The sequence below is a fragment of the Rhinolophus hipposideros genome, assembly GCF_964194185.1.
Source record: "Rhinolophus hipposideros genome assembly, chromosome: 19".
In the NCBI taxonomy this organism is placed as follows: domain Eukaryota; kingdom Metazoa; phylum Chordata; class Mammalia; order Chiroptera; family Rhinolophidae; genus Rhinolophus; species Rhinolophus hipposideros.
Window position 1 is genome coordinate 13945587 of NC_138065.1, and position 24953 is coordinate 13970539.

General features: G+C 45.4%; 1 protein-coding gene and 1 pseudogene across 2 annotated transcripts; both read right to left on the bottom strand.

Moving 5' to 3' along the window:
- Positions 1 to 1126: 1126 nt before the first annotated feature.
- SYPL2 (synaptophysin like 2) lies at positions 1127 to 15415 on the bottom strand. The gene is made up of 6 exons (XM_081025316.1): positions 15033 to 15415; positions 14812 to 14886; positions 8170 to 8294; positions 6949 to 7153; positions 5676 to 5867; positions 1127 to 4316 (listed from the first exon to the last, which is right to left on the bottom strand). The coding sequence occupies exons 1-6, from the start codon at positions 15084 to 15086 to the stop codon at positions 4170 to 4172; spliced, it is 798 nt and encodes a 265-aa protein (XP_080881442.1). The 5' UTR covers positions 15087 to 15415; the 3' UTR covers positions 1127 to 4169.
- A 6864-nt stretch (positions 15416 to 22279) lies between these two features.
- On the bottom strand, positions 22280 to 24743 carry LOC308487296 (KRR1 small subunit processome component homolog; annotated as a pseudogene). Its single transcript has one exon. The product of its transcript is annotated as a KRR1 small subunit processome component homolog (transcript).
- Between the last annotated feature and the right edge of the window lie 210 nt (positions 24744 to 24953).

Sequence of the window (24953 nt, forward strand, 5' to 3'; positions counted from 1 at the left end):
TGAGGGGGTAAAAGAGACCAAAACCCCAAGATCTTCTCTGCTAACCCTTGTACACACATTCTTTCTGCTACCAACCCACCCTCCCAGGCTCACTGCACACACACCCCAGCCCCACACCTCTCTCTGCTCAAGACGCCCCTCTAAGCCATGCCTCCGCCCGCTGGCTGGCGCCCCTTCCCGGGCTGGCGGCCACGAATCGACTCCAGTCCCCTCTAGATGGAATAGGGTAGGTGCAGGGAGGTGGGCGCTGTGAATCAGAAGGGCAAGGGGAGGGAGTCTGTCAGATGTGCTGAAGGACACAGGGGTTGGAGTGGGGGAGGGTCCAAGGCTGCCGTGTTGTGCCTCCTCTGTGGGAACCTCATGCTCCCCTGATGCGGAACAGAGGGTTGGAGTGGCGTTGTCCGGTTTGGGGAGGACCTAGCTGAGCTGACCAAGATCACCTGTCAGGATGACAGAAGGCTGTCTCGGAGCCAGAGCCAGCCCCGGAACTGGGTGTGCAGCATCTCTGCTGATCCGTCTCTCTCCTGAGCACTGTGATCGATACCCTGTACCGCCTCTTCCCAAACCCTGGCTGGATCTTGACTCCATCCATCACTTTGGCTTCTTTTTCTAATGAATATTTTCTGTGCTGGAAATGCTGCTACCAGACCTCAGCATAGGGAGATTTCTCATCAGATCTGTCATTTTCCTTGCTAAGGCCTGGAAAATACCTTAATCATCCACCTCTTTCTTCTCAGCTGATAACATTTCTTCCCACTCTCACACAATCGGGACAAAAGCCGCCCCTCCCCATCACATCAAAAAAGATACGCGAATTCTCTTATCCCTCAACTCCTCACACCTCACCCCATATTCATTCCTTCAGCTAAGGGGGAACCGAATTGGAGGCAATTAAATCAAGGTCTGTGACTTCAAGATCTCAGATTTTCTTCTCTTCTTCACCCAAGCGAGGTCTAAGTAACTCAAGGACGATCTATGAGGGCAGAGACTCTTAACCTGAGAACCACAGATGATCCCTAGGGGGGGTCCAGGGGTGTCTGGTGAAATCAAATGTAATATTGTGCCCCAAGTGTATTTTTCTAGGGGATGTAGGGTATGATTGTCAGAAGGAGAGAGGTGCAAGTTTGTTCAGCAAGTACCTTTATAGTTAAGAAGGCAAAGCATATGGCCCTCAACTCCTGACAGGAAGCTTTTCTGGGTCACAGATGGTAGGAGAACAAATGGAAACAGCATTGTGGAAGCCACTACCTCTCTCGCCTTTTGAGTTTGCTCTCAATTTGCTAATGAGTCTCGGTTACATTGGACTAATTGACGCCATCAAAAGAGATGTCACCAGACTGGCAGGAACAACTCCTCAGTGTGCAGACTCTATTGCTTGAGGTGCAGAGTGGGGAAGAGTGGAATGATATTTTGGTGGAAATGTAAATATTTGTCCAACAACTTAAAGTACGGGGAGGAAGAGAAAAGAAAAATCCCCATAAGGGCTCCAGTCTTGGCTCCTTCATGGCAAATGCTTGAAGCACTGTTTATTCCAATGTGTAATAACAAGCACCAGAAAACAACATGCAACATTCTCCCCCCACCCCTGATCTGCAATCCCGGAAGTAGGAGACCTCCATGATAATGGAGAGAATTCATGTTCAGGAAGGGTCCTAAGTGGGCACACTGGCAGGGTCAGGGTTTACTAGGGCAAAGGGTAAGTGCCCTGCTTGTTGGCCTCCTGCAGCAGCTGGAGAAACCAGACACCTTCTTCTACCTCTGGCCCCACTAGGCAAAGCGGTGATGCCAGCCCTGGTTGGAGGAGACATGAATCCTATGCGGACAACCCTGCCCTTGGGCACTTGGCCCAGCCTTCTGGAAGTAATGAAGTGAAGTAGTCTTTCCTTTTAGGGTGGCCAGGGAGAGAGAGGCCGTAGCCTAAATCAAGGCTCTTCTGGCTGAGGACAAGCGATCCTCTTGAGGAGAAAGAGCCTTCTCTGCTCTAGGGAAAGTTCTGGGCAAAGAGTCCTTGGCAGGACTGTGTACCCACCCACTCCCCTTTCCCTAGTGAATGGCCAGTTGCTAACTCTGGCCTCCAAATGAGAACACTTTATCCATCACATTTCAAATAAATTATAAATACATACACAGAATCCAAACAAAGTTACAGTAGAAGCTGCTCACAGACCCTCACAGGGGCCAGCTTGAAAAAAAAAATGAAAGTCACCCCTTTGTTCTCTGTATCTCTGGAGCTGTAGGCAAAACTGTCTCCCCTTGTCCTTGAGTAACCATGGGGACAGCTCAGGACAGAGAGGTTCAGACATAGAAACAAACATTCTCATCCCCATCTCCTTTTTCCTTCCTCAAATCCCTTCCTCCAAATCCAAAACAAAACAAAACAAAACACTAGTTCTTTCACTAAAGGACTCTGGAGCAGTTGAGGATGTAAATCTCACACTCCCCCATCAAGTGGGGAAACTCTGACTCAAAGAAGAAACGATTGGCCCAAAGGCAAAGGTCCTGACTCCTGGGTCCCCGGGTAATGCACATATTACTATGAATGATGTTTGGGGAAGTGAGGAGGTTAGAGGGGTTGACTCAATCCTGAGGAGAGAATGGCACAGGGTACATTCACCATTGGGATAATAAGTGGACTAATCGGCACTGGATTGGAAAATGGCTGGATTCTACCTTCTTCATCCTTCTCTGGGAAGACTTATGGGTAAGGAAGACTGGAGTATTGTGAGCTGAGGAGGAGACAGATACCCAGTTAGCATTGACTCTTAGGCCCTGGGGTCTAGAGAGGGACTGAAGGAGGTGTCAGGAAGAGGAGACACAACAAAGACACATATGGAACTGGGTCCCGAAGTGAAGAAGCACCAATAGCATCGGCCTGCCCTCGACTGGTGTGTGTGTGTGTGTGTGTGTGTGTGTGTGTGTGTGTGTGTGTTGGGGTGGGGTGGGGGGCGAGCAGGATAGAGCCTGGGACAAATGAAGAAGCAGGATAGGAGGGAGGGCAAAGGGAGAAGGTAAGAAGCAGAAGTATGAAAGAGGGGCCAGAGAAGGAGCAATGAGGTGAGGGTGGGGAAGGTCAGAGAGTAAGGAAGAAATGGGCCCATCCATCCATGTCCTGGGGCTTTGGGGCAACTTAGCCTCAGGATGGTCCTTTGGACACTTCCAAAGTCCCTGTTTCAACCCACAGGAAAGGAAGGAAGGCCTGGACAGACTTGGAAAAGGCTCTTGAATGCCTCAGACCCAAGAGGCTGGGGAAGGGAGATGGGCAGAGGTGTTCGATGGGGGAGGGCTGAGATGGAGATGTTCCTAAACCCCACGTGTTGTGTTCCAAGTGTGAGACCAAGCCCAAGAAGGAGGTAAGGGAGGAAGGTAAGGAGTTTCTAGGGCCAGTACGAGTTCAGGGTGTTGGTGGAAAGTGCCCCAGCCTGGAGGGGTGGGAGGACTGAGGGAATAGAAGAAACTGATTCCCCCAAGTTTCCTGGTTTTCGTTTCTTGAAGTTTCAGCTCAGTTGCAATTTATCTGCTCCCCACTGAGTCTACACCTCATCAGGACTCCCTGAAGACTGTTTTCCAGGCTAGTGGGCCTCCCCAGTTCACACATGGTGGGCTCTGTGTGCAAGAAGAGGCCTGAGGAGTGGGAAGCATACTGAGCTTGGGCTGTCTGGAAATCAGTGCAGACTGATTGGAAAATCAGTGTCGCCCCTCTGCAGTCACTGAAGAGGGGTCACTAAACCACTTGTGGGCCCTCCCTGCAACGGACCAAAGAGAAGGCTGCCAGCCAATTTCCCCTCCCCCCACTTTTATTGAGGCCGGACAGGTTGATAGAAGTGGCTGCTAGGAACCAGTCCAAGGACTCTGGTCCCCTACCCCCAACCCTCGCCTGCAGCAGAGGCTGTGAGGGTCCGTACAGCCCCAAGAAAGATGCCTGGGTCCAGGCAGTAGACAAGCACTGAGTTCCTGTCATCTGGGACTCCAGCAGAAGCAGGGATAGAAAGCCACTGGGAGGGCTGTCCAGGTTCCTGACAGCTGATACCTGCCCATCCATCGATATCTCAAAGTTCCAAGCCCAGAATAATGGGGGAGGGGAATTAGAGAAGGAAGAAGAGGGAGGTCCTGGAAGCCGGAGGTGGTTGAAGAGGTGCCGTCCTGTTCGGGAGTAGCGAGGTGGGGGCCGCTTACTGCTTCTCCACAGCTCCCTGCTCAGCCGCGCTCTCCTGGCTGGGGCCCTGGCCCTGGTCCTGGTTCTGCCCATGCCATGGGGTCTCCTTGAACACAAACCAACAGTTCCCAGCCCACAGGAAGAAGTTGATAAAGCCGAAGAGCTGCAAAGACATCAGGAGAGTTTGTGAGAAGAGTAATGGGGCATCCGGGGAACAAGGAGGGCAGTACCTGTGCGGGGGCGGCGAAGGAATGCAGAGGTACAGAGGGCTACAAAGACTAAAAGACCAACTGGATATTGAGGAGGTGTTCAAGGCCATCACCTGCTAAGTGGTTCTTTGGTGAACGTGTCTAACTCTGTGTACAGCATGCACCCACGCTGTGGCTTGGTCACTAAGAGAATCTGGCCCCTGGAGTGGAGCATCCTACAAAGCACAGCCAAGGACAAGGGCTGTAGTTGCGCTTCCCACAGCGCAAGGGGGACCCTGTTCCGGGAGCCTTCCGCAGGTGGGTGTGGCCAGAGCTGTCCAAGGTGCTCCTTCCGGAGGGTCAGGGACCACGCCAGAGCTATAAATATTTATTCGAAATATTTAAAAACCTATCAGCGGGAAGTATTTAGGTGGAAGTGTACTGATGTCTGCAATTAACTCTGAAATCCATTAAAAATAAGATGGATTGACAAATGAAGAGAGGCAGGTAGATACATGATCAGGCGAATACAGGAAAATGTTAATGGTAGGTACAGTCTAGGTGGTGAGTACGTGGCTGTGGGTGTTTGTTGTACAATTCTTCCAACTCTGCTGTCTATGTGAAAATTTTTACAATAAAATGTTGGTGGATAAAACCTATCAGCAGTGTTCCAGCAAGGTCGAGGGGCTGCCTGGTGTGCCAGGCATTAAACCCTTCAGTTACTGGGCCTTCAGGGAGGTTCAGGCCGTTTTCAGGGCAGGCCTGGGGTGGTGGGGATGAGAGAGGGACATTTGAAAAGCTTGAGGCCGCAGCTATTTACCAACTGATATGTAAACAGTCCAACTGGGGTAGCCAAAAATGTGCAGACCAGCTGGACCCACCGTGGCCCAAAGGCCTTTTCTAGTCTGGAGGCCTGAGTGACAGTGAGCCCCTTCTCACTCACCCTGGGCCTGCTCCCAACTTTAAGCCCAGCCACAGCCCTGTGCTCCCCCTTCACACACACATATGGTAAAGAGGCAGGAGGAGTGGGAGGCAGTCACAGACGGCAAGCCTGGAGGTGGGGAGAAAAGAAGGGAAATGGGAAGGCAGTGTGCGCAGAAGAAGGAAGGGACAGGAGCTCCACTAAGGCTAAGTGGCACTCAGGTGCCCCCCCACCCACCGTCCCAAAATGTCTTCTCAGGGTCAGCTAGAGGTCAGCAGCCCGCATTCAGCACAGGGGGTGCTGGTTCCAGGTACAGGGGATACTGGCTGTGGGGACACCTCTGCTCTTCTCAGAGCCTGCTGCTAGGACAAGTTTGGGAAGCTGGGACCTCTTCAGTGACCACAGGTCTCACCACAGAGATGTTGGCCAGTCCCATGGAGGGTGTGGCCCCGGCACTGCACTCTATGTCCTCTCCATGGCACACGGACATGGCTGCAGTCAGGCTGGATGGCTGTGTCGCCCCCTTGACGTCAGTCAGGCCCTTGCCCCAGGCAGCTGCTGCCACCAGCCAGAAGAAAGTGAAGGAGACAGTCACACAGAAGTCCTGGGAGGAGCAGACGGACAGGAAATGCAATCATACCCCATGATTCCCCACTTCTTTTCCTCTTGCCATAATGCACTGGGGTCCTGGGGTCCCAGGACAGATGCCTCTTTCTATCCTACCCAACACCTAGCACCTCAGGGAGCCCAGATTGTCCTAGAGAATCTGTTCACTGTCACCAAAGGAATTCTGCCACCGGGGGCTAACCCCTGGCCATGCCCTCAGAACTGAGGTCAAGTAACAGTGTACCAAGACATCTGCTAGTCAGTGTCACTCCAAAACCCAAGTGGCCTAAACTCCCCAATCTCCCTTTCCAGCCTTTCCTTTTTCAAAAAAATTTTTAACGGGTTTTTCTTTTTTTTATTTATTTTTCAATTACATTTGACATACAATAATATATTAGTTTCAGATGTACAGCATAGTGTTTAGGCATCCCAGCCTTTCCTTTGGTCACCACTACTCAGCTACAACTGGGGGCAGAGCGAGGGCAGACTGCAGGAGACAAACAGCGTCCCCTAAGGCACCCCTTCCACCTTGCATGCCTGGGATAGGGAGAAAGTAAAGTGGGAATAATATCAATTAATAGCTAACACTTAGTGAGGCTAACTATATACCAGATATTTTACATACATTTTAATTTTATCTCCCCAGAGGCTGTGAGATAGGTACTATTTTACTCCCATTTTCTAGCTGAGGAAACGAAGTTTAGAGAGATTAGGTAGCTTTTCCAAGAGCATACAGCTGGTAGGGGACAGTGCCAGGATTAGAACTCAGGCAATGTGACTCCGGAGCCTGCTTCTGGATGCTATTGTGCCTTCCTTGAGCAGAGCAAGCCGTGGGAGGTTAGTAGAGGCAGAGTCCTGAGATGTGGGCCTTCTGTTGGCCTGAGGAGCTGTGGGAGCCACAGCACCTGAAGGGACCAACAGCAAAGAGCTGGAAAGGAAATTCAGGAGGCCCCACATATGGGTGCCAGGGACCCAGCAAAGCCACCATGTTTGTTCTCGGCTCCAGCTCTGGCCTCAGCCTCAGAACGTCAGTCTCCTCAGTTTCTCCCCCCAGTCCTTTCTGGCCTGTGCCCACTCACCACCAGCGGGAAGCGCCTGTTCTCCGTGTAGAGGTTGTGGAATCGCAGGTAGAAGACCAGCGCAGCCATGGTGTAGAAGAAGGAAAAGATGCCCAGGGTCACGAAGAACTCGGCGGGGGCAGAGAAGTCTCCCATGAGGTGCATGGTCTTGGAGTTGGGGTCACTGTCGTCACAGAGGGGCATCTCATACTGGACCCGGTTCAACCTGCAGGTGGCAGGGAGGCCACCTTGAGCTCACGGCAATCATCTGCCTGCTGAGGGGTGGTCTGAGCTCGTTCTCACCCCAGGACACTTACAGAGCCAAGACGGGGGCCATGCTGGGAAGTGTGTTTCTGGAGGGAACCTTGCACTCAAGACAGGAACTTCCCTGGAATTCTGGTCAAACCCTGCCTCCCATTCAGCCACCACCTCCATACTCATCCACGCTGCCCAGATATGGTGACCATGTATTTCCCAGTATCTCCAGGGCCCTGTAGGTTACAACCACAATATATATAGTTCATCTATTTCTGGGATCCAAACCACCAGGGCGATCACCTTTATTCTGCTTCAGAGAAGGCGCAGGCCACAGTGACCAAGTTAAGGTTGGAATCACCCATTCTCAGGCCTACTTTAGGACCTTCAATGAGACAATTGGACAAAACAAAGAGAAAAACAAAACACCCTAGTATATATAAGAGACAGTTCACCTAACTTGGCTGCTCCCTCTGAAAAGGTGAGAATGTCCTGATTCTCCTCTGAACACCTTAAGCTCTCAAATACCCAGGAAAGACTATCTTCTCCTACCTCCTGCTCAGGTGTGCCTCTTTATATTCTGGTGGTATCAGATGTACATACACCCCCATCAACTCTTTGGGATTTAAGTAATAACAAACATCCTTACCTTCAAGGCGGGGCAGAGAATGCAAGGCTCAGAGGGACCTACCCAACTTGCCCAGACTCCCATGAGCCTCCAGCCCAAGCTGCATGGGTCCTTTCCATAGGAGCTGTCATTACCTGCTATTGGTTCTCTATGGACTGGAACACTGATAACAATGGTTTGAGTTTCTCTTATATTTTTTTCTGGTCAGTATGTCTGAAATTCCTAAAGGACAGGAAGGACCCAAGTCCGGAGGGGCACACCGCCAATGGACCATAGGTTTCTGGAAGAGGAAGAGACCTAGCAGGTCCCGCCGATCCAGTGAGAGAGATTGTGTGGGGTCAGGATCAATTCCTGCTCACCTGAAGGGATAGCCGAATGAGACAATGATGGAGCTCACGTCCTTGGCTTCGTTGTTGCAGCGAACCATTGCTCCTGTCTCCCCGCTGTAGGAGCCGCAGCACCCGAAGGCGAAAATAGCAAAAAGCTGAGGAAGAGGGAAGCGCCTTTGAGTGTCAGAAGGCCACAGCCGGCCAAGGTACATCCCTTCAGAACCACCCTCTGACTCTCAGCAGGTGCACCTATGAGGTGGGGGCAGGATTCCCCTTGATCAGGTTCCTCCTGGGCAGGGACCCATGACTTCCATTCATCTTTCAGCCTCAGGGTGCTGTAGTCACTGCACAGGGTGCTGGACCAAACGGCCAAATGAAAAAAGGTGACTTTGAGTGGTGTCTGGGAGGGAGATGATGAGAGAGGAAATGGACAGTTTCTAGGTCTCCTCACTGGATGTGACATTCAGGATCATAGGTAGCCTCCTTCGGATGATGATTAGCCCAAACCAATTTAGGCTTTTGGAAACTTCTAGCTCAAAGCTGGACTTGACTTTGCTCCCCAAGGGAGAAGTACCCTGGAAATAGATTCCCCTGCCCCAACCTAGATCTGGCACGCATGGAATTCTTTCTATTTCTCCTCTGAAGTCGTCATTGAACCCTGTCATTCATTACCTTGGGGCTAACTTTGGCTTCCTGCCTCAGCGGAGGTATCTTTAGAGGGGACTTCTGCCAAGCCTTCAGAGGGGCCAAGGGGCAGGGGCCATGCTGCTGTCCCATGGTACCGCCAGCCTAACCCCACTTCCCCCAAAGGCACCTTTCCTTTCAGCAATAGTGCTGGCTGGGTCCGCTGACAGTCCTGGCTCAAGCCCAGAGAAAAGCACCCTCCACTTGTCTCCACTGCTTTCCCAGTGGTGTCTTCCTTTGTAATCTGTTGATGCTGCTACTTCTCAGGGTTAAGAACCAGAGGCGTTTCAGGTCACTTGAATTATTTTCCTCTCATTTTACTAAACCTCCTGTCTTGAATGAAATGCAATTCCCTCATCTTATGATTTTCAAATCTCTTTCTGGGAAAACACACTTCGATTAGAAAAGAAGGTGATAAATTGGAATTCCTTATCCTCCCATATCATCTTTCAGGCCCCATGTCCTTGGCTTGTACGTGATGTAATCATTCTTATTTAGCAGGGAGCTTATTCTCTAAATTGTTCATTCTCTGTGGCTTAGTGTCTCAGACAATAAGCATCTAGAAGACAGCTAATCCACACCCCAGTCCTGCATCCAGAGTTTAGAACAGAGTTGTGTGCGTAGTTTTTGGCTAATGCTCAAGAGTGTCCTGGACTGAAAAGAGACCTGGATTAGGAGTCTGGAAATCTGGCTTCTAGTGCTGGCCCTGTCACAAGTTAGCTGGGTGGCCTCTAGTAAGTCGCTCTGCTCTCCGAGTCTGTTTCCTTACCAGTAAAATGAGGGGTTTAGAGTAGGCAATCTGGAGGCCTTTTCCAACTCTGCGATTCTCTCACTTACTGAGGGTAATGCTATTAGTGTGCTCTTGGCCGGGCTTGCCAGCAGCTGCACTCAGCCCCCGGGTGGTGTCTGGTGCCACTGCCCCCCCTTGCATTGCCTGGCCAGGCACATCTCTGTGCTGGAGCCAGACCCTCCTCCTGCCCCTTTTAAAGGTCATAATGGGCACTTTTCTCTTTCCAGGAGGTTTCGTTCAGACAAATAAGAATTGTGTCCATTAAAAAAATGTCCAAGAAAGGAAATAGTATAATCTCTCTCCAATGCCTGAACAACCTCCTCATCTGACTTAAATTTCCCAGGCTACTATAGGGCCCTGGGGACTCATCTTCCTGACAAAGCTGGAGAGAAGTCACCCAAAGCCTCTGAGTCATGACCCTTTACATACTTCAAGTCGCCTACCTGGCGTCACAATGGGACTTCTCTAGCTCTTCCTTAGAGGAATTCTCTACTCTTTTGTCAGCTATGTGATTCTCTGATTCCTCTGAAGAGTGTCTTTATTCCTCTTAGCTTCTGGTGTCCAACTGGACATAATTAGGGTGTCACATTCTAGGAAGGGCAGCACAGTTGGATATATTTTTACCTGTTGGCAATTAGTCAGTGAATGACTGTATATAGGTTCCTTAAGAACACAGGTATTCCTCCTTGGGGGCAAGGAATGCTCAGTTATGGAGCCTTCTCTCTGACACCAGCACTCTCTTGACAGACACTCCTGAACATCTTCAGAAAGATGACATTTGCTGAGCTTCTAGTATGTACCAGGCACACGGCTCTGGGGACCAGTACTTACCAGTGAACAAAAGAGAAAACAGTCTCTGTCCTGTAGAGCTCAGACCCTAGAGCTGTCGTATCCACAACAGTCGCCACTAGGCAAGGGTGCCCATTTAAATTTACATGAATACAAATTAAATAAAATTAAAAATTCACGGGCTCCGTCACACTAGCCACATTTCAAGTTCTCAACAGCCACATGGGCTAGCAGCGGCCATACTGGACAGCCTATTAGAGAACTCTTCCATGATCACCAAAAGTTCTGCTATGTCTAGGTGATATCTTAAGGTTCTAACAATCCTGAACCCTGCTTTATGATTCCTTTATAGGCAAAATAGACCCACAATAACTTTAGTCTTAACTGTATTCTATTCTGATTCTTTGAAAGCCAAGACTCTCTAAACACTTTATACAACTTGTTCTTAACCAGAATATATAATTAAATCTGAACATCACCCAGTGAAATAGTGCCAAATGACAGAAAGTTTGCTCTAAGTGGATGAAGGGCGAAATCTGAGGAGAATCTCACAGGTTCACAGAGCAGCAGAGCAAAACAAGGATCTCAGAGTTTATCAAATGCCATAGTCTCATTACATAGAGGTGGAAACCGAAGTCCCAAAAGATTGAGTGACTTTCCCAAGGTCACATTTAGCCAATGTGAGGTCCAGGCTTAGGATCTGCATATCCTGATACCCTGTCCAGTGCTCTTTCTACTGCATTCATCCATTAATCAACAGTTATTGAACATCTACTTTGTGTCAGGTGCTGGAGACATGAAGATGAATAAGACCAAGGCCTACTCTCAAGAGTTTACATCCAGAGAGGAGAATGTCAGGCTCAAACAAACAACAAACAAGAAAACCTTGCTTCACAGAGTTATTAGGGCCAAAAAAAGAGATCTCTACTATGTGCAGGGAGGATTATAAGGAGGGAGGGAATAGTTCTGCACCTGGGATGAAGGAGCAGAGAGACACCCTCTCCCAGACCCCTCCATCTTTCTGCACCAACTTTGCTTTCTTTCCTAACTGTGACAGGTGACTGAGCCACAGAGAAGAGCCCGAAAGAACTGAAACCACCCCTGTCACCAAGTACAAGTCTCTGAGTTGAGTAAACTGCTCATAAAACACAGGAACGAAGAAGAGATGGAGTCCTTGGGACAAGGGGGGATCTCTGGAGTTCTGGTGCCAAGCAGACTCCTTCCTCTGGAACCTGCATTGCTGGGGACAGCGACGGTCTTCACTGCCTGCCTCCTCCTCCTCCTGGCCCGGCATCTCTTTTGGAAGATATCAGAATAGCCTTGCCAGTTTTAAGGATGAGGCTCCACTTTGGTGCTGACTTGCTTGTTGGGGATAATCTTGTGTCAGTCCTGAGAACACTAACGTCCCCGGTTAAGGCAGAGCGCAAGGAAGACAAGTTCTGCCCCCAAAGCCTACTCCCACAATTACCTCATTGACTTATGGACTCTGATGGCGTACTCTCACATTTCCCACACTTACCGAAATAGGTGATTTTCATTACAGAGACCCCCAGAGTCAAATAAGTGACTTTGGCACCTCAAAGGTGAATTGTTGATCAGGACACCCCCCATTACTGATACGATAACTTCTTAAGGGAATAGCAACTGAGTAATCCAGGAGATTCTTTTGTACTTTACCCTCAAAGTGAGGATTTGGCAGTGACATTTGAATAATCTCACCAAAGGACAAGTCTAGCTGACAGTTTGCATAAGGGGGAAAGTTAAGGGTCAGGGGAGGTTCGAGAATAGGAGGGAAAGGAACCAACACTTACAGAATACCTCCTGGACTGCCAGACTTGCCATGGTCTTCTTGAATGCTCAGATGCTTTACAGATAGTACCTCCTATAATCCTCCCAGTGAGGCCATGTGATAGATCTTACCCTCTCTTACAGATGAGAAATCGAGGCCCATAAAGTTTCATCACTTACCCTAGGTTCCACAGCTAGAAAGCAGAGGAGATGGGATTTAAACCAAAGCCCATCCGACCTCAAAGTCTGCTTTTTTCTCTTTTAAAAAAAACTAGTTGGTCTATGCACATTATTTCTATGCACTAGCTTAGTATAGACTTTGTGAGACCAGAATTGGAATTGAGGTGAGATTAGTTAATTTTTGAATTTCACAAAGATACTCTAAGCGAAGCTCCTGGCTGGTAAAAGAATGAAAGAATAACATTACTTTCTTCTTACCAGGATTGCAGTAAAAAGTTTTCAATAATCATTACAATAACTGCAAGATTTGTGCCTCTCCCTCCAAGCAGGAAATGAGTGAAACTTCCCAAGTGACATTTTCCCTGTCATTTCTGGTGCTGATTCCTGTGTACTTTTATGTTAGCTCATCTGCAAAGATTCAAGGCAAGTGAAACTCACGCTGTGAATTTAGGTTAGGAGGATGGTAGTAAAAGCAAATCGAGTCTCCTTATGAGGCTGCCCTTCAAATGAAGGCTGAGCTGAGAGTCCAGCACTGGGTCTCTGGATTGAACATTATGAGAGAGAGGTGTATCCTCTCTCTAAGAAGTTGAGGATCATAAAAATCAAACAGGTCTTAACTCTTAGGGATCAGTGCTAAGCCTGGGAGGAGACTGCATCACTTCCCTTCGCATCGCTTTGTGCAGCCTTTATAGAAATGTTGTGGGTACTGGGGGCACGGGGTGGGGGAGGGGATGAGAAAAGGATAGAGGGTTGAAAAAGGAAGCTTTTCAGAATCTCCCCATGGAAGATGATTCCATGGTCTAATAACCTCATTGTTCCCCTAGTCCCTTGACAGCATTTCTCAATTTTCCCTTAGATCCATTTGTCTAGTTTAATGATAAAATTGTACTCTTACATTTCAGACTCTGCTCCTCCAGATTGCTCATAATGGTTCCCTAGTTCTGAACAGTCACATAGAGCCTTAATATCATTCTTATATGGCCCCCTCTGGTACCCAAGTGGTGGGTCACAACAGGAAAGTGGGCGGAGGTGAAAGAGCTCAGTCAGTAGTCTGTCCAACTGTTCTTGAGGCAGTAGGGAGAGTGGAAAGTCCCCACCAGGTCCCAGAGTTTGCACTTGGAAGCTTCCCAATCTGGCCTGTAGCCCCAGTCAGGGTCTCAGATAGCTCAGAGATAACCCCAAATGCACTATTACCCCTGAATTCCAGAGTTGATGATTCTCATCCAAACAGTGATTTAAGAGTCAGTGACACGGTGCTAATTCCTGTCTCCAGTGAGTTAAAAGCCCTTTAAAACTCAATCCTCCTCAGTATTAATGGTAACTTATTCCATAGCTGAATTCTGTGCTAAAAGCACATTAATAAGTTATTCACACACCATTTGGTGTGTGGATAGTCTAACTTCAAGCTCTTCTGGTATAGTACACTAAATGCTCCCAACAAGTCTTTATGATTTAAAAGAGCGACTGCGACTGCACCTGTCCACATGCCTTGTACCCAGGAGGCCTTGGGCACTGGGAAGGACAGAGAGCATACCACTGTCTCACAGTACCAGTGAAGCAAGGAGATTGTGTTTACCCTAGACCATTATGGGGGAAACTGAGGTTCTGGGTGAGGATTTCTTCAAGGTCACAAGGTAAGTCGAATGAATGGCAATATTCTAGAGTGCCAACCCATTTATAGCAGAAGGGGATTGGTGTGATCAACACTTGAATAATGTTGGAAACTGAGGTCCAAAGAAGTGACTTGCCCAAGCTCACATAGCTTAAAAGGCAGGTCCAGGTCTGGAACGTAGAGCCCCGGCTTCCCAGCTCAATGGTCGAGTCGCATTGTGGCCACACTGTGATTTTTACTGTCTTATGTTTTTCTCTTATTTAATCCTAGAGCCATGACCTCCATTCATTCATTCATCCACCCCCGCGGTCAGTTACAGGAACCCAGATTACTCTAGTGACTTCAAAAGGGCAACAGCCAGCTGGGGGCCACTGTCCCCTGAGTCCACCTCCAGGACCAGTCAGGTCCTGATGGGTTTGGTTGAGGGATGGTTTCCATCCCCTGCCTCTTTCCCTCCTGTCCTCTGCAGCTTTCCTCGTCCCCCTTGTCCTCCTCCCCCCTTCCGACACCGAGGAGTGGTATGTGCAGGATCAGAGTTCTGGAAAGGTTACACCCGAGTCCTCTCGCCCGGGTGAAATGTGAGCGCCCCGGGCGAGGGCTCCTTGCACATAGAAGGAACGAATCCCGGACTCCGCATGCCTCGCTTCTCACCCTCCTGCCACCAAGTGCTGGAGAAGCAGCCCCAGCCCGCCCCTCCCCCGCCCACCTGTCGCCGCCCCCCACCCTCCCACCGCAGGACCTCCTCGCCCCCCCACTCCGGCCACATTGCTTCGGGTCAGCGTCACAGCCCAGGCTCCCGAAATAGCCCGCGGCCAGAACCGCGACTCACCCACTGGAGAACTTTGATGAAGCCCAGCGGCTCCTCCAGCCGCCGCCAGCGCAGCCCCACCAGCAGGCGGTCCACCTGCGAGACAGGCGGGCCGGGGGTCAGTGTGGTGGGGGACCCCGGGAAGGCGCCGCTCCACGTCCTCCCACCCCCACTAGGGAAAGGGGCGGCATAGGCGTGGAGAAGGGGAGGTGAGAGCGTCCCCAGGGGCGCAAGGGGACTACCTGCTGGCGCGGCGACTTCTCCGCCGGGCGACTCGAGCTCTCCGTCGAGGACATGCTGGCGCAGCGGGGCCGGGGCGCGGCGCTGGGGCTCGGCTCCCTCGCCCGGAGGCTGCGGGGTCCGCGGTGGGGCTGGGGGCTGCTGGCCCGCGGTGGGGCAGGCGAGCGGTGGCGGAGCGCGAGCGGCCGGCGGTGGCCCGGGATCCAGGCTGGCGAGGTGCGTCGCGGGGGCGCTGCTGCTCGCTCTCGCCGAGGTCACGGCCGCCGCGCTGCCCCTGCGGCTGCAAGAGAGCCCCTGAGCCCGATTCAAACTTCTGTCAAACTCGGCAGCGAACTTGGCAGCCGAGTCACGTGGCGCGCTCTCGGGCACCCTCCTCCCGCCCCCCGCTGCCCCGTCCGCCCGCAGGGCGCCTTAAAGGGACCCGTGGCCTCCGTGGGCAGCTGGGCCACCAGGGGGCTCCAGCTCTGTGCCAGACGCTTTCAGGGCCGATCCCAGCAGAGACTCCCACGGCTGCTCCAACCCACTGCCACGGTCGGGAACTAGCCTGGCTCTCGGGGATGCACCTGTTCCTAGCCTATCTTTCCTTATTTCCCTTGTTGGTCGTCTTTCCCTTCTTCCACACCACTATACTCAAAACCTTAAGGATTTTCGTAAGGTAGTGTCAGGGCTGGAATAAGGTTTTAAACCTTACGGTTAACAAACCCCTTGCTTTCAAAATCTTTGAGAGCCGGTCCAGATGAAAAGGGCAATAGGATACACATTGCTCACTTTTTATTCGGTCTAGTTAGGCGTCGCTTTGAATTTTTTTAAACAACAAAATGCATTTGTATGTAACGATTTAAAAGTTATTAATCTGTTAAAGGTATACACTCAACATCCTTTAAAATAGCCATAACTGTTTAAATGAGTGAAAATAAAGTCTGGGGAACAGGGGGTCCAGAGAATGTAATTTGTATCGAAAAGTTGACGTTGTTGCTTTATGATCGACCTTAAATCGGTCTCTGACTTTCAAAAAGTGTTCGGCAGGAGCCTCCAGTGAACAGCCATGAATTTTACCATGAATTTGGGTTACCGGATTGTAAATGGAAGGAGTGAAAGGTTAAGTGATTTGTCCAAGGTCACAGAGTGAGCCCGCAGGCGGTGCCAGGAGGAGAGAACCCGCCCTTGCCTCACATCCACCTCGTCAGTTATTCTTGGAGGTCTCCTCTGGTACCTCACAAGGACTGTTTTTTGAACAAACATTTACTTATTGTTAATCAATTCATTCTCCCCACTGAGTAAGTGCCTTTCTAAGGTTGGGGTAGGAGGGAGTGGCTGGGATCAGGTCACCTGGGCTTGATGGAAACGTCTCCGATAGATTGCCATGAGAATCTAGGCTAAATAAGGAACAACTGAGTCCCCATTTCAGTTCTTAATACATTATTCTGTAGTCTTAGTTTCCTTTTCTATGGAATAAGGATGTTAAATTCTGTCCTACTTACTACATAAGGTCATCGTGAGGGTTAAGTGGTGCGATGTGTGTAAATGCCCACACTACACAAATATAAAATAATACTTCATACCACTGTCTACAACACTATGCATACAGAATACAACACAATCAGAAAAGAATCAGAATAAGACAGCAAAAATCCACATACCCACCAACCAGGCTTGTTAACCCTTTGCGTTGTTTGTCTCACATCCATTCTTTCAAAGCAAAATGAAAATTGTATATAACATCAAGCCTGCTTGTACCTTTGAATCATTCCCTCCCTCTCTCCTTTCTCCGCAGAAGTAACCACTATCCTCTGCTGAATTTGTGTTCTATCAAGCTTCATGCATATTTTAACACTTGTACTCTCTATATAACTATATGTAGAAACAATACACAGAAATTCACCACAGTACTATTTTTCAGATTGTTTTAAACTTTATCTAAATATTATGTTTTAGGTAACCTTCTTAAACTTGCTTTTGTAGTTAATGTTGTGTTTATGAGAGTCATCTAGCCTGACATATGTACCTTTAGTTAGTTCATTTTAGTTACATAGAATTCCACAACATACCTAGACCACAGTGCACTTGCTAATTCTCATATTGATGGACATTTCAGTTATTTCCAAATATGTATTCTTCCACACAGTGCTGCATGGAACATGTACACATCTCCTTGTGCAATGTGCATAAGTTGCTACACAGTACTGAATTTCCAAATTTCATTTTGTTTTTATTTTCTTAAACACAAAGGTAAAAACAAATAAAATTTTATGATCCATTATATAAACTGAAACAAAAGTTTTACAAAACATTCTCATATTTTCTATTCCATTTCATTTAAAAAATTCTGGTCATCAAATATAGATCCTGCTTTTGGGGGCCTAACGTTTATAATTTGAGGGACCTCTTTAGAAAAAAAATACAAAATTATAAATAAAAAATTAGTAACCAGGCCTTGGAAAAAGCTTTGCAAGTGAGAGGGCCTGAAACAAGCTTTATTAGTTTTAGGGTAAATATCCCTCTGAGTAGACACACTAGATTGATTTAATGGTTCACTAATAATAGGTCTCTATAAGCAGTTTGATAAACATTATACCTAAAAATGAGCTGGCTAAGATGTGAACATTTCAACTTTGAGTTTTGATAAATGTATATACCCATGCAATCACTACCATGATCATGACATAGAACTTTCCCATCATTCCAAAGAGCTCCCACTTACCAATCCCCAGGCAACAACTAATCTGCTCTGTAATTATAAGTTAGTTTTGCTTTTTCTAGCATTTCAAATAAATGGAATTATGCACTATGTACTCTTTTGGTTCTGACTTAATTCACTCAGCATGATTTTGAGATTCATCCATATTGTTGCACTTATCAGTAGTTTATTCCTTTTTGCTATTGAATAGCATTCCATCATTTTATGAAATATTATCCATCACAGTTTGTTTATCTATTCACCTGCCAATGTATATTTATGTTGTTTCTCTCTCTCTCTCTCTCTCTCTCTCTCTCTCTCTCTCTCTCTCTCTCTTTCTCTCTCTTTGCTACGAATAGAGCTGCTATAAACATTCTTGTATAGGTTTCTGAGTACACATAAGCATTTATTCCTAGAGTGAGTACCCAGAAGTGGGATTGCTAGGTTATATGTAAATAAATGTATGTTCATACGAAACTAGAACACTGTTTTCAAGAGTCTCTGTGCTATTTTGCTTTCCCATCAATGAAGTATTCCAGTTGTTTTGCATCTTTTCTAGCACTTGGCATTATTAGTTATTGCTTTTTTAAGCCATTCTAAAAGTACATAGTGGTAGCTCATTGTGGTTTTAATTTGCATGTCCCCAATGGCTAATGATGTAAACATCTTTTAGTGTGCCTATTTGCTACCTGTGTATCTTCTCTGGTGAAGTGTCTCTATAAGTCCTTTGCCCATTATTTTTTAAAGGTTTTATTGGGGAAGGGGAACAGGACTTTATTGGGGAACAGTGTGTACTTCCAGTTCTTTTTCCAGGTCAAGTTGTTGTCCTTTCAATCTTAGTTGTGGAGGGCGCAGTTCAGCTCCAGGTCCAGTTGTCATTGTTAGTTGCAGGGAGCGCAGCCCATGTGCCACCTCTCTCTTGCGGGAGTTGAGGAATGGAACTGGCAACCATGTGGTTGAGAGCCCACTGACCCATGTGGGAATTAAACTGGCAGCCTTCGGAGTTAGGAGCATGGAGCTCCAACCGCGTGAGCGACAGGGCCAGCCCCCTTTGCCCAGTTTTATACTGAGTTGTTTGTTTCTCACAATTGAGTTCTGAGAATTCTATATATATTCCGAATGCAAGTCCTTTGTTGGATGTGTGATTCGCAAATATTTTCTCCCAGTCTGTAGTTTGCCTTTTCATTCTCTTTTGAGAATTTTTGAGAATTCTCTTTTCATTCTCATTCTGTCTTTTGCTGAGCAAGTGTTTTACATTTTGGTGAAGTCTAACTTATTTATTTTTTAATGGATCATGCTTTGGACATCAAGTCTAATAACTCTTTTCCTAACCTTAGGTCACAAATATTTTCTTCTATGTTTTATAGTCTTATGCTTTACATTTAGATATTTTTGAGTTATTTTTGTACAAGATTGAGATTTAGGGCAAGGTTCTTTTTTTTTCTTTTGGCATGTAGATGTCCAATTGTTCTAACACCAGTTTTTGAAGACTATATTTTCCACTTAATTGCTTTTGCACTTTTGTGAAAAAAAATCAGTTGGCCATATTTGTGTGAGTCTATTTCTGGACTCTACATGATCTATGGGTCTGCACCTTTGCCAATAACAGACTGTGTTGGATACTGTAAATCTTAAAATAGAGTAATATGATTCCTCCAACTTCTGTCTTCTTCAAAATTATTTTAGCTGTTCTAGTTCCTTTGCCTTTCAAATAAATTTTAGGATCAACTTATCTATATCTACAAAAACTTCTGCTGGGATATTGATTGAAACTGCATTTCTATGGATCGGTTTAAGCAAAATGAATATCATTACTATGTTGCATTTTCCAATCCATGAACACAGTATGTGTCTCCATTTATTTAGGCCTTCTTTGGTTTCTTTCACCAGCGTTTGCAGTTTTCAGTATACAGGTCATGTAAATGTTTTGATAGACTTACATATGAGTATTTAATTTTTGAGGAGCCATTATAAATGGTATTATTTTAAATTTGAGTTTCCATTGGACAGTTGCTAGTACGTAGAAATATGATTGATTTTTTTTCTGTTGGTCTGTTATACTGTGACCTTTCTAAACCTACATTTAGGTACCATGAATTTTTTGTAGATTTCTTGGATTTTTCTATATGGACAATTATGTTGTCTGCAAATTGGGATATTTTTATTTCTTTCTTTGTAACCTATTTGCCTTTTATTTTTTTCCTCATCTTATTGCACTGGCTAGGATTTCCAGTCCATGGTGAGAGCAGACATCCTTGCCTTGTTCCTGATCTTAAGAGAAAGTGTTCAGTCTTTCACCAGTATCATATTAGCTGTTGGTTTTATAAAGATTCCCTTTATCAGGATGAGGAAGTTCCTTTCTATTCCCAGTTTGCTGAGAGTTTTTATCATGATATATATATATATATATATATATATATATATGTTTTATTATGTTTTATAGTCTTATGCTTTACATTTAGATATCTTTGAGTTATTTTTTTGTATAAGGATGATTTTTAGGTCATGGTTCTCCTTTATCTTTTGGAATGTAGATGCCAATTGTTCTAACACAAGTTTTTGAAAAGACAATACTTTTGAAAAGACTATACACACACACACACACACACACACACACACACACTAGAATTTTTTTTTCCATTAAAGTTTATTGGGGTGACAATTGTTAGTAAAGTTACATAGATTTCAGGTGTACAATTCTGTAATACATCATGATATATCACATTGTGTGTTCACCACCCAGAGTCAGTTCTCTTTCCATCACCATATATTTGATCCCCCTTTACCCTCATCTACCAGCCCTCTCCCCCCTTACCTTTTGGTAACCTCTAAACTATTGTGTGTCTATGAGTTTTTGTTTCTCATTTGTTTGTCTTGTTCTTTTGTTGTTTTTGGTTTATATACCACATATCAGTGAAATCATATGGTTCTCTGCTTTTTCTGTCTGACTTATTTCACTTAGCATTAAAATCTCAAGATCCATCCATGTTGTCACAGATGGTCCTATTTCATCTTTTCTTACCGCCGAATAGTATTCCATTGACACACTAGAATTTAAGAGAAGTTTTAGGTTCACAGCAAAACTGGGCACAAAGTGCAGAGAATTCCCACCTTCCCACCCCATCCCACACAGCCGTTCCCATAATGAATCATTTATTTGTTGCAATCAATCACCCAACACTGACACATCATTATCAACCAAAGACCATAGTTTACATCGGGGTTTACTCTTTGAGTTATATATTCTATGGGTTTTGACAGAAGTATAACGACATGTATCCACCTTTATGGTATCATACAGAGTAATTTCACTGCCCTAATAATTTTCTGTGTTTTACCTATTCGTCCCTTACTACCCCTAACTCCCTGGCAACCACTCATCTTACCGCCTCCACGGCTTTGCTTTATCCAGAATAGCATAGAGTTGGAATAATTCAGGATGCAGCCTTTTCAGATTGGCTTCTTTCAGTTAGCAATATACCTTTAGGTTCCTGGCTTGATAGCTCATTTCTTTTAGTGCTGAATTATATATCCCATTGTATGGATGTATCACAGTTTATATATCCATCATCTGCTGCAGGACATCTTGGTAGCTTCCAAGCTTTTGCAATTATGAACAAAACTGATATAAACATTCATGTGCAAGTTTTTATACAGACATAAGTTTTCAAGTCATTTGAGTAAATATCAAGGAGTGTGACTGCTGGATTGTGTGGTAAAAATACGTTTAGTTTTGTAAGAAACGGTGAAACCATATTCCAAAGTGTACCATTTTCCATTCCCAATCAGCAATGAATTTTTTCTCCAAATCCTGGTCAGCATTTGATGTTGCTTGTGTTTTGGGTTTTAGCCATTCTAATAGGTGTGTAGTGGTATCTCATTATTGTTTTAATTTACAATTCCCTAATGACATGATGTTGAACATCTTTTCATATGCTTATTTGCCACTTGCATATCTTCTTTGGTGAAGTGACTGTTCAGAATTTTTCCCCATTTTAATTGGGTTGTTCATTTTCTTATTGTTGAGATTTAAGAGTTCTTTGTATGTTTAGGATAAAAGTCCTTTATCAGATATGTACTTTGTAAATATTTTCTCCCAGTCTTTGGCTTGTCTTATTCTCTTGAGAATGTTTTGCACATATCAGAAGTTTTTAATTTTAGTGAAGTCCAACTTTTCAATTTTTTCTCTTTCATAGGTCATGCCTTTGGCGTTATATCTAAAAAGTCATCACCATTGGTGAAAACCGAAGGGGGAAAAATTTCATCAAAACCCAAGGTTGTCTAGATTTTCTCCTCTGTTATCTTCTGAGTTCTTTTTTTCACATTCAAAAAAATCTTTATTATAACAACCTAAACAATTATTCCTAAAATCATGCTTAGACAAAACCTGTCTGGAACAAATTAGGTGCAATGTACACAGAGACATATATATATATATATATATATATATATATATATATATATATATATATATATATATATATATATATATATATATACCACTCTTTAGTCACACAACAGCCTAGCCAACTGTCCCTTCATGTCTTTCCTTAAGAAAAGAAGAGTGTGAGATTGTGCCTTTCTGGGACTCTGTTCCACCCTTGTGTTTACACTTTATGTCTCTCTGTCTGGTCCCCAAAAGATGGTTTGCAGCCAAAGATGGGTAAGATATCTCACGGGAGATACAACCTAAGCCAGGCGGAACCGAGTGGAAGCGAGTGGGGACCCCCAATGAGCTGCCTTGGACAGGTATGGGAAGGGGCCTTGCCTCCCCTACCCCCTGCCTGGGAAAGTCTGTTGCCGGCTCTGGCTTTCCCCTTGCATCTGTTTCCACTTATCTCAACGGAGTTGTTACAATGTGAAAGACTTGATCCTGAAAAGGGACATACTTTAGGTAAAAACATCCTGGGACCTTGTGCTTCCCCTGTTTAAAGACAAAGGGTGATTGGAATAAACATTTTCTCTTATGAGGTCTGAGCCTCACAGACCATGAAGAAACAATGTTGCTTTCTTGTAGTTGTAGACCTCTCAATAAAAACCTCCAGCCAGCTTTATTCTGGGCTCCAGCCCTCCGAGACTGAGACCCCTGGCCTTCGGAGAGATTTAACTGCATTAAGTCTCTGGTTGTTTCTTGCTTAAAAACTTAACCCAAACCACCCCTTCTCGCATCCTCACTGCCCTTGTTGCGCGGGACCCGACACTTTAGTATAAAATTTTCCAAAAAAAAAAAAGGAGAATATAATAATTTATATTTATAAAGAACAGATGTGTATATAAGCACTGTTATAAAGAACAACAAAAAAAAAACTCAGAAAAAAGTAGTCAGAGTATTACTTCTTACACAAAAGGCAACTAATGCCCTAATGTCTCAAAATCCTTTACAAAAGGAGGTAGTTTAGTAAGTTCTAGTTCAGGGTTTGTTTGGTTTTTGCTTTTTGTGGTTTTTTTGTTGCATGTTACTATTTTTTCTTCTTTTTTTCATCTACTTTCATTTTAAGCTTAACTTCTTCGGCTGTAAGAGCTCCCAGTTTCTTATTCTTTGCTTTCTTAACCTTTTCCTTGATGGCAGCGGCATCGACTTTAGTTTCAGTAGAAGCTTCCTTAGGTTTCACAACTGGTTTTTCTTCAGGTGGAATGAAAGCTTTGTTTCTTTCCTCTTGTCTCTTACTGAGAGCTTCTGCTTGTTTAGCCTTTATTGCTTCCATTTTCTGTCGCTTCTTTTGACTTGCCTTCAAGAAGTATTCACCACTAGCCAATTCTTTATCAATCTGACTTTCTGGTTATGGTGGTGGGAATGGTGTATACTCTTTCTTAACAGATTTTTCCTTCGTTTCCTTGCGTTTATTCACATTTTTGTGCTTGAACTGCGGCAAAAATCTTTCCCAACTTTGTGATCTTAATTCGGAATCGTTTGCCAACTCTCGTTTAATTAATGTTTTTATATTATAAATTGGATGAATATTCTTCATAGTATCTAGGACTACTTTTCGAACCTCTTTTAAGCCACTAAAAGGTCCAATAGCTGAAACCGTGTTTCCCTGAACCATAATATAACAGTTTGTTAAGAGTTCCATTGCCTTCAATGTAGATCCTTTGGGACCAATAAGATGTTGTCTTCTTTTTACAAATCTTTCTTTATTTCTTACTAAAGAACCTATTTTAATGATGTCACATGCAACATCATCCTGAAGAATTCGTACTGCCTGTTCAAATGAAACACTCCTTGCTAACAGTTTTATTAGGTCTCTGGCCCTAATGAAGATATATGGATCAAAAGTCTTCTTTGTCGTGCGAACAGTCATGCTGCCCTCAATCAGGTCCAAGGTTGCACTGACATGCTGGGTCCTTCGGCTTTGGCTTCTGGTTACGAAATTCACTTTTCCCAGGCGCTGAGGCTGACTCATTGAATTTGGAGGACGCCATGTTTAAATTGCTTTCTGTGTTACCGGAAGTGAAACGGTTCTTAAATCCTCTTCTAAGAGTTTTATAGTTTTGCATTTTACATTTTGGTCTATAATCCATTTTGAGTTAATTTTTGTGAAAAGTATGAGGTCTGTCTGTATTTGGAGACACTTTTCATGTGGATGTCCAGTTGTTCAAGCACCATTTATTGAAAAACTTATCCTTTCTCCATTGAATTGACTTTGGTCTTTTGTCAAAGACAAGATAGCTATTAATATATTTTGGTGGGTGTATTGATTCATTATTGAATATTGAATGAGCCTTGAATTTGGGGGCATGATATGTTATTCTTTATATATATTCTGTAATATATATTTATATATTATCTATTATATGTCACTGAGTTCAATCTGTTAATATCCATTGAGGACTTTTGCATCTATGTTCATGAGGGCTATTGGTCTGTAGTTTTCTTTTTCGGACTGTCTTTGTTTGGTTTTATTATCAAGGTAATGATAGCCTTCTAAAATGAGTTGGAAAATGTTCCCTTCTTTTATATTTTCTGGAGAGCTACTGCTTCTTTCTTTCTTTCTTTCTTTCTTTCTTTCTTTCTTTCTTTCTTTCTTTCTTTCTTCCTTCCTTCCTTCCTTCCTTCCTTCCTTCCTTCCTTCCTTCCTGCCTGCCTGCCTTCCTGCCTTCCTTCCTGCCTTCCTGCCTGCCTTCCTGCCTTCCTGCCTTCCTTCCTGCCTTCCTGCCTTCCCGCCTTCCCTCCCTCCCTCCCTCCCTCCCTTCTTTCTTTTTTTTTTCCTTCCCTCCTTCCTTCCTTCCTTCCTTCCTTCCTTCC